Raw genomic sequence first — 8,964 nt, forward strand, 5'->3', positions numbered from 1 at the left:
GGCAGCAAGGCTGCAAACTAACAAATGAGGAGCAGCACCAAATCACTGCATAATATACACACTTTATTTATGAATTTGTATGTATACAGACTTTCTATACACACATTACCTATATAATAAAAATGTACATGTGTATACATGGTCGTATAAATATAGAACTGTAGAAATCTTAGAACTGATCCTGTCTATTCACAGCAACTCCTCCTGTGGGACCTCTTTGTTCGATAGCCGTCATTTGAGGCTTGGACAAAAGGGGCAAGTGTCATTTGTGTTGGTTTGTGCCCAGAATTTGATACACTGGAAGAGAGAGAGTTTGTCAAGAGCCACTGACACAACCCAAAGGCACTGTGAACATAGCGTGGCATTACTTCTCCAGAACAGTGCTGGCAAGGGCACTCACTTTCAGGGACAGGCTCTTTTGCCCCTCAGAGACAACCTCCATGTGGAGGCAGCCCTCTTCAACCTATCAGGACCATCAGACCCGCCGCAGTACGTGTTTTCCCATTTCCTTGGCAGTTGCTGAAGGCCCCAGGGCTACTGGGACGAGGTATTTGCCTACACAAGTGAACCACTGCCAGCACTGTGGGGTGAGAGAGTCTCCTCCTCAAGAGCTCCTACACCCAGACCCACAGTGCCCAGACACCTGAGCAACAGCAGCAGCTCTCTCCTCGCCCCGTATTCTAGAGCTTTTCAGGCTGTCCCGCTCCAGGAAGGCAACAGGCCAGGGTCTAACCCTCACAGCAACAAGCACAGGCTTGGGGGAAAGAATAAGGACAGCCTGTTCCTAAAGCCACCACCAAATGGCCACTCAGGGTGGTCCAACTAAGAGTACAGAAAAGGGGGGGATGATAAGACACAGAGAAACTGTTTATTGATCACACCCTTCTCCTGGCAAGATCTCAGTACAACAGGGACTCGCTACATGTGCCCCAGGCTCCCAGAAGGGAATCGGCACTAGGAACTGTTCCGAGGAACCCCAGAGCAGCACACAGCGGGGCAGCACACTCACCTCCTTGTGCAGCACATGCGAGCAGGCCATGGGGTGGAGGTCACCGGGCTGCACAAGCTTCTGGCACATTAGACACAGCTTACAGGCAGCCGGGGTCTGGGACGAGCAGCGATGGAACAGAAAGGAGACAGGCACGGAAGTCAGGCACCCCAGCTCAGATCACGTATTCCACATCCTAGCTACCTGTCCTGCCAGCTGCACCCAGGGGCCGCAGCTTGCCCAGTTCCTCCCTCTGCACGCAGCCATCACGCTACGTTCAGAGCCTCTGACACCTCTCTTGCGGCCGTTCCCCTCTTCTCCAACATGAAGCACAAAGGATCCAAGCCCCTAACCCTTCCCTCCTGCCTCACCAGCCCCAAGTAGCTGTGCGAGGAGAGGTGCCAGCTTCACTGGCTCATCCTTTCAGTCGCCTCTCAGAAGGGCTCCCTCCCTCCGCTTTCCCTGGGGATGGCAAAGTGCTGTAGGAAAGGCAAAAAGCCTTACGTGTGACGCTGTTCCAGGGTAAGCCACCTGGGCCGGGGGCAGGAACATGGGTGTGCTGATCTGAGGCAGTGGAGCAGAGAACATGGGGGCCCTGATTCGACTGAGAGGCTGCAGCAAGGCAAACGAGGCACATCAGAAAAGCCCAGAAGGAAAGGACAGCTGAGTTACCCCAAGTCACCTCGGGGAAAACTGCTCCCCAGCGTTACACGCTGCAGGCAACAGAAAGGGGAACCCGGGCACATGCCCGACGCACAGGCCAAGCTCTGCGTGGTCCCAGCAGTGAGCCCTGCAGGGACACAGCACAGCTCCCCTGCTACCCAGCCTGCCCCTCGCAGAGCTCCCCACCAGCCTGGCAGGCCCCCGCCGCTCTCCCACCTGAGCTCCAGCTGCCGCCCGCTCCTGCTGCTCCGCCAGCTTGGCCGCCACGAGCTGGTTCAACTCCTCCATGGTCAGACCCGCCATGGTCCTCCGAGCCGTCTTGATCTGCTGCAGTATGTTGGTGAGCTGGGCCCTGTGTGGACAGCAGCCTGCTAAGAGCTCCCAGCCACCACCAGCGAGTCCAGCTGCCCCCACGGACGGGGACCCCCATCAAAGGGCCTGCAGCGCAGCTCCAGGCGAACCGGCCACCCCAGCACCGGGGGAAGCCCGTATCACAGCAAAGGAGCTTGTGCTCTCAACTGTCTACTCTCTGAATAAGGCAAATCACACGCTGAACGAGCTTCTCTCCCCAGAACACTGGGGAAAGGGGGGAAACCCCAGCTGGAGCGTGGGACAGGCTGAAGGACTCTCGCCTGAGGCAGTGCCGCGTGTAGCGTGCTCCTGGCTGTGCTCAGCTATCACTGCTGTCCTTCAGACAAAGCCCCAAGCGTTTCTCATTCATTCCCAGTGCCATGGCAAGCCTAAGAGAGCACTCAGCCTTTGCTCCTCGCCTTCAGGCCTCCCTCGCTTCCTCCAGATGCCACACGCACTAAGAGGAGCTCCGCTTCCCCTTACCCAGCTCCCATCCCACACACAAGTCTTCGCTCTCCGGGAAGGAGGACGCGACACACTTACTTGTTGCACTGTGGAAACCGAGTCAACAACTTCTCCAGCAGCTTTTCCAGCTTATCAGCCGGCTGCAGCCTGTGAAACTCTGGAGTGACATTAACTCCCCCCAGGCCTGGCGGAGGAGGGATGGAGGCAGCGGGAGTCATGTGAGGGCTGTGCGTGCCAATAAGCGATGCCACTACTGGGCTGTTTCTTCCTTGGGAAGCAGGCAGCGGCGGGGAAGGCTGGTTGGGCCTGGAGATCGCAGGGTTCAGGAGAGGGAAGGAGAGTGCCCGAGGGTCAGCACTTGGCATGACCATGGGAACGGGAACTGGTCCGATGGGAAACGGGAGCCTGGGAGTAAGGGATGGGTTGGGCTGGAATGCCGTCAGCATGAAATCTGTCTGAGAAAGAAAAACAGGAGGAGAAGAAAAGGCTGGTTAGAATAAGCCCATCTGCAAGCAGAGCTGAGTGCCTTCCTCTCCAGCCAGACAGGAGGCGGGCTGAACCACAGGCACCAGCAGCTACACTCCTTGCATCAGGACAGACACCCTTCCCCTCCTCTCCCGGGACGGCAGGCAAGCCCAGACAGACATGGACAAGCACAAGCACAGGACCCCAGGAAGCACAATCCCACACAGCCTCCCTCAAGGCGCAGGCAGTGCCAGTCACAGGCCATCGGGCAGCTGTCCCCAGAGTCTCGCAGCAACTTCCCAGCACTGAAAGCCTGTATTTACTGGGCTGGAGAGGCACTCACTTCTGAGGGTGGAGGTGGCAGTGTCGGGGTTGGGATCTGTGGAAGGCTGCTCAGCTTTGTTCCATTTCTTACCATCTGAATGTGGTCGTTGAACTGATCCTAGCAGAGAGGAAAGAAAACGGATGCCTTTATCAAAGCCTCCACCTAAGGAAGTTTCGGGCACTGCGCACCTAAAAGAGGCAGATTGCCCTGCCCGGGCAGAGCATTCTCAGCCCTCGAACGGGTGCAGGCCCAAACACAAACATAGCTTGATTTCACAGGAGTCAAGAGAATGAAAAAGGACCAGGAGGGAGAAACAATAACTGCTCTGCGATCAACCCAACACACTGCTTTCACATCCACGTGGCTGATCTGCACACGAGCCCAAAGGCAGGCAGAAGATCTCTGCAGCTGCTCACAAAGGCAGGCTGACTGTGCTGTGCGATCGGGCACACATCTTTTTCTGGGTCTTGGTCCTCTCCCAGAAAGAGCTGAAATTAAGGACGCAAAGTAGCATTGGTGCGAAGAACAGCTCGCTGTTAGACAGGGAGCCATTCGGCAGGAACTCACTCGGACGCTTTCCTTCGTCATTCGTATCCTGTTCAGCCTCATCTCCCACTCCTGCTTTGGCCTCATCGTCTCCAACGTGGGTGGCGCAGACCTGCAAGCACAACTAAACTTTCCCACTTGCAACCGTGCTCTTGCTGGCAGCCAAGTGAGAGCAACTAACACCCCATACCCTCCTGCCTTCCCCCGCCAGGGCTCCTTCCCCTCCTCCAGCTGGGCAGGAGGACGAGCTCAAGCCCAGGTGAGGAACCCGGCAAGAGAGCGCATGGTGCTACCAGAGCATGGACTGATCTGACAAACAGTGGCACGGACAGCACAGTCAATGCTGTGCCTACAGCACTCGGTCTAGAGCACAGCACACGTTCAGCAGGTGAACAGCAACAGGGAATAAGCACGGCCCCAAATATCTTTGCTTTCCAAGATTACTGAATCACATTATTTTACTAAGGCGGCCTCAGCAGACCTTGAACTATTTCAGCCAAACCTCCAGCGTAAGTAGAGGAAGAGGAGATGGGCACATAGAGATGCTCGAGTTACCCTGCCATTTCTGAGACTACAGAGACTTACTTGAGGTAGGTGAGGTGTAGCTCCGCTTCTTTTTCTGCTTCTTCTAGTTTCAACACCAGCAGCTCCTTTCGGCTCTCCAAGGACAGGATCTAGCAGAGAGAGGCCCCACATGAAGAGCAGGTTTTGTACTCCCTCGTTTCTTGCTGCCAGACTGAAATCTCTTCACCAAGCGCCATGCTAAGTGCACCAAGGCACTGCTCCCAGCTGATATTTACAGCACTGATACTCGTTTATCCCTTTTTTTGTCCCACAAAGAAGGGGACTGAGCCTCATCCTCAACTGCTCCCAATTTCTCACAGTCATTCATTAACAATCTGGAATATCAGAAAGACCCTCTTCAACAGCTGCTTTGCAGGTAAGAAGTCACCTGCTAACCTCTGCTTTCCAGGCCCGTTCTGTCTCCTCAAGAATGTTCCTGTTGATTTCATTATGCTGGTTCTTCAGCTTATCTAGCTCCATCTCCCACAGCTGCCTGCAGACAGAAACACAGCAAGTCTGCTTAGGCACTGAAATGATGTGAAACAGGAGAGCTGGCAAATCCCCACAAAACCAATCGATCCTGGTAGCTCTGGATGCAGTGGAACCGTGGAAGATCGACACCTTCCAGAGTGCAGAGTGACACCAGCCACAGTTCACAAGGCTGCATGAGTCACCGTCCCAGGAGGGAGCTGTTCCAGAGCACGCATGCAACCAGCATGCGGACACACTGTGCAAAATGGGGAGTGGGGAATTCTCCTCAACAAAATTCAGTCCGTCTCCAAGGAAGGGTGCACAGGTCTGAACCAGGAAGCAACCAGAGGTGGCACACAGAACTAAGCTGTTATGATCCTGGAGAAGTTAAAAGCTGGCCCTTCCCACCTGTGTTATGTGAGCATCTACACCTGGACCTGCAGCTTCTCTGTCCAGCTTTAAAATACCTGTGTGTGCCAGAGTTTAGAGTAGTTTGGCAGCTGTGGGGAACAGACAGAGAAATAGGTTTGCTCTACCTCTGGGAAGTTGAAATTCAGTCAGAGGTAGCAGTTACAAGCTGAGTCAGTCCACTGAGCACAAACTCTAATCTTATGGGATCTTTATGTCCCAAGTATCTAGGAGCCTGCTTGTGACCAGGATCAAAGAGGATTTAATCCAGAGACCAGGGGCCCCAGCCCGCTGGAAGAGGAGATAAAACCTTTAGAGCACATAAGTGGACAGCACTGTTCAACCACTCTCCCTAGCCCACCCCACCAGCAGTGGATTCACTCGGGAGCAAAACGACTCGAAGGAAAAAGAGACTCAACAGCGTTAGTCTGGTAATCGGTAAGAGCCTCACTTTTCATCGGACTGCTCTGCAATCAGAGAGGCAATCTTGTTCTCTTTCTCCTCCTGCTCTTTCAGCAACCTGCACAAGAGAAAAAGGACAGGTGGAGTCACCCGCTGCAAAGGTGTTACTGCCCAGCCCCTAATGCTGCAGGTCCCAAGTTTAAACAACGTACTGGCACGGCTGTGCGCCCAATGTAACTGCACGCTCTGAAGACTGCACCGTCCAATAAACATTTAAAAGCAACCACCAGCATCCTCCAGAGCAAAGATTTTGCTGTATCATGATACTGCACAAAGATTGTGGCACTGAACCAGAATTCGCCGCAGGGAGCTGTGCCACTCTGACAACACATGCTTTGCAACTGTTCACTCAGGGGGAAACAGGGGCCGAGTACTGGGAACCATAACTAAAGCAGCTTCACGCAAAAACATCACTGAGCTCTCAGGATAAAAAAAGTTCAGGCCTCTACAATGTGACAGAACAGCTCCGTAAAAGCACAAATTGAAAATCCAAAGGAACCTTCAGATCGTCTCAAATTCACGTCTTGCTTGCACTAGATCCTCCCCGAACCCAGTGAGATCCTTCACACAGAGCAAACAGCCCATCATGCAGCAAAGCCTGGCAGCAGTGGTCAGTCTTTCAAACCATTTGGTGCATGGCACAGTCAAGCCGCCTACCGAAATGGGGGAGTTGAGGAGAACAACTTGGAAAGGGCAGCGAGACCCTTCCCCTAGCACTGCAACAGAGCAGTGCCGCCTCCTGCGGGAAGGCTCTGCATTCCCAAAGACGGCAGCACACAGAGCCGAGCTGCACGTTACCCTTGCCAAGCACTGCCTGGGCACACACCTAACAGGCAAAGCAATAACCCACGGCCCAAAAATTCACTGCGACATCCTCTGTAAACAAAAAGTGTTCCATCTGTGGCCGACCCACTCCAAACCATAGAGGTCGGTCCTAAACTGTTCACCAACATACTTGCTGCTTCCAAAAAGTTTGGAGCGATCCTCTTTTGTTCAATCAGGTATACATCAGGGTCACACAATACCTTAGTCCCCTGCTCAGAATAAATACTTCCTTTTCCATGCTTGTACCTTCTGCCTTTCTCACAGAGTTTCTCTATTTCTGCTTTCAGATCCTGCTCTTTCTGCAAGAATTCTTTCTTTTCTTTCTCCATCTTCTTCTTTGTCTCCTCTCGCTTGATTGTAACATCCTGAATTGCTTTCAGGATCTCCTAGAGTAAAACAAGCATCACACATACAAAAAACAAAATTCCCGAGTACTGGTTTTGGCTTTAGATCTGTTATTGTTTCAGATTAATTGAATGGAGATTATGGAATTACATGCATCATCAGAGTCTTTCTTTTTAGTACATCAGAAAAGTTATATGGCTGTTACTATGAGGAAACCCAGGAGACAGACAGACGGTCTAAACTGTGGGTTCTCCTGCCTCTTTAAAAGGCTTTTAAGGGGCAGCGGGTTCTGATCTGGTTTAGATTTGATGGTCCCTTTCATCTTCAGGGGAGCTACCATAGGGCCAGTTGTGAATCACTCATTTAACCTCATGATCCTTAATCAACAGCCACAGAGATCTAAAGAATCACACCTCATGTCGCACCGGTTTTCACTTGGAAAAAATGCTGCACTTGTTGAAGAGACACTGCAAGACTGCCATCAGGAGCAGAGGTGTGCACAGGATGCAGTGCTAGGAATTAGCTCTGAACTGCTCAGCAGCCCGATTTGGGCAGGGGGCAGTCCTTAGCACCATAAAATAGTGTCGTACACAGGGGAAACTGCCATATGGCATGTTGCTGCCACTTCTCACAGCCTGCTTTGCTCTCCCCAAGGCCAAAGCAGCCCGCTTAATCGCGTAAGTGGCGGCACCAAAGGGCAGGTGAAACAAAAAGAGGGCTTTGCCAAATACCTGGTGGTTCTTCATCTCTTCTTCTCTCCGCTGCTGGAGCTGCTTAAGCTGTACCTGCAGCTGATTCTCCACTTGCCTCTGTTTGTCCAACACCTCCTGGTAGCGCTCCTTCAACAAAGCCCTCTCAGACATCATTTTGTCCTGCAGCAGAGAGTGGAAATTCAGGGAGAACCTTCCCCTTCTCTCACGCTAAAGACAGTGCGGACACAGGCAGTAAAAGCTCAGTGGTGTGTAAGAGCTCAGTAGGCGCCACTGTCAAGGACCAGTTAAATGGCTTTCACTTTCAAAGCTCAGGCTCTCCAGATCGGAAAAGACCAGAGGGAGGCATGGCCTGAAGGTGCAGCTAGCACTGCGTTTCCTCCTTTAGAGAGGATAACTTATGAACTCCGAGACGTATTTTAAAGAGAGAAAACAGCCTTTGGGAAGAGCAGCGCCCCAGCTCCTCTGCCCAGGAACAGCTGCAGGGGAGCGACGGAGCCAGACCTGGCACCCCAGGGCATTGATACCCACCAAGTTCTTCTCGATATCCTGATCCGTGTTCACGTCCATATCGGCCGTCTTGAAGTCGGTCTGCAGAGGGAGACGGTGCCGTCAGAGCGCCCACCAGCCGCCTCGCCGGTGGCCGGGCACAGGCCCGCAGCCAGCCCTGGAGCCGCGGGACCTGCCCCGGGGCCCGGCCGCGTTCCCCACGCCCGGCCCGGCCAAAGCGCAATGCCGCGGCGGCGGCCCCGCGGAGCCGCTCTGCCGCCCGGCCCGGCCTCCCGCTCCGCGCAGCCAGACCCCCGCACGGTCCCCGCCGCGGCCGGGCCCCCCGCCCCGCCGGCCCCGCCACCCACCTGCACCGCGATGTTCTGCGAGGGCCGGGCGGGAGCTGCCTCCGCGTCGGGCTCCGCCGCCGCCCCGCCGCTCTGCCCCCCGGCCTCGGGCTGCCCCGCGCCGCTGGGCGCCGCCGCCAGCAGCGCCGGGGCCTGCCCGGGGGCGGCGGGGCCGCAGGGGGCGGCCGCGGGCTCAGCCTCTCCGCCGGGCCCGGCCGGCGCCGCCTCGCCGGGGCTCTCCGGTGCGGCGAGTGCGCTCCCGCTGCGCGAAACAAACATCTCGGTCACTGGCGGCGCCCGCCCGGGACCGGGCCGCGGCCGCGCCGGGCCCGCCTACCTACCTGCCGGGCGGCGCGGCGGGGCCGGGCTCGCAGAGGCGCGGCGGGGCCGGGGCAGCGGCGGGGCCGTCGGCCTGCGCCTGCTCCAGCGCCATGGGGCTGGCTGCGCGGCGGGCAGGGCCCGGGCCCGGCGGGGCGCGGCGCGGAGCGGGAGCGGGAGCGGCACGGCCCGCGCCCCCGCCGCCCCGCCCCTTCCGGCTCC

At 55.7% G+C, this 8,964-nt stretch overlaps 1 protein-coding gene across 2 annotated transcripts; it reads right to left on the reverse strand.

Annotated features, from left to right (window-relative positions):
• Nucleotides 1-42: 42 nt before the first annotated feature.
• On the reverse strand, nt 43-8,935 carry RNF214 (ring finger protein 214). 2 transcript variants are annotated; one of them, XM_037410007.1, is made up of 15 exons: nt 8,766-8,935; nt 8,446-8,686; nt 8,120-8,179; nt 7,610-7,750; nt 6,780-6,919; nt 5,698-5,766; nt 4,764-4,860; nt 4,389-4,477; nt 3,825-3,927; nt 3,276-3,374; nt 2,546-2,922; nt 1,868-2,003; nt 1,493-1,600; nt 1,010-1,105; nt 43-297 (listed from the first exon to the last, which is right to left on the reverse strand). In XM_037410007.1, exons 1-15 carry the CDS (start codon nt 8,855-8,857, stop codon nt 232-234), a joined length of 1,914 nt encoding a protein of 637 aa, XP_037265904.1. In that variant the 5' UTR covers nt 8,858-8,935; the 3' UTR covers nt 43-231. The 2 variants fall into 2 exon arrangements, with proteins under 2 accessions (XP_037265904.1, XP_037265905.1); XM_037410008.1 differs by having other exon boundaries at nt 3,825-3,915; nt 8,766-8,934.
• Between the last annotated feature and the right edge of the window lie 29 nt (nt 8,936-8,964).

The sequence above is a fragment of the Falco rusticolus genome, chromosome 16 (assembly GCF_015220075.1).
Source record: "Falco rusticolus isolate bFalRus1 chromosome 16, bFalRus1.pri, whole genome shotgun sequence".
NCBI lineage: Eukaryota > Metazoa > Chordata > Aves > Falconiformes > Falconidae > Falco > Falco rusticolus.

What these genes read in the sequence shown, in the direction of transcription:
- RNF214 (XM_037410007.1), bottom strand. Translation starts at nt 8,857, where the DNA reads ATGGCGCTGGAGCAGGCGCAGGCCGACGGCCCCGCCGCTGCCCCGGCC. An exon ending in CTACACCTCACCTACCTCAA is followed by an intron (nt 3,928 to 4,388) that starts GTAAGTCTCTGT and finishes GGGAAAGTTTAG; the next exon opens with TTGTGCTTGCAGGTCTGCGC. An exon ending in ACCCTGGAACAGCGTCACAC is followed by an intron (nt 1,106 to 1,492) that starts GTAAGGCTTTTT and finishes TGCTCGTCCCAG; the next exon opens with ACCCCGGCTGCCTGTAAGCT.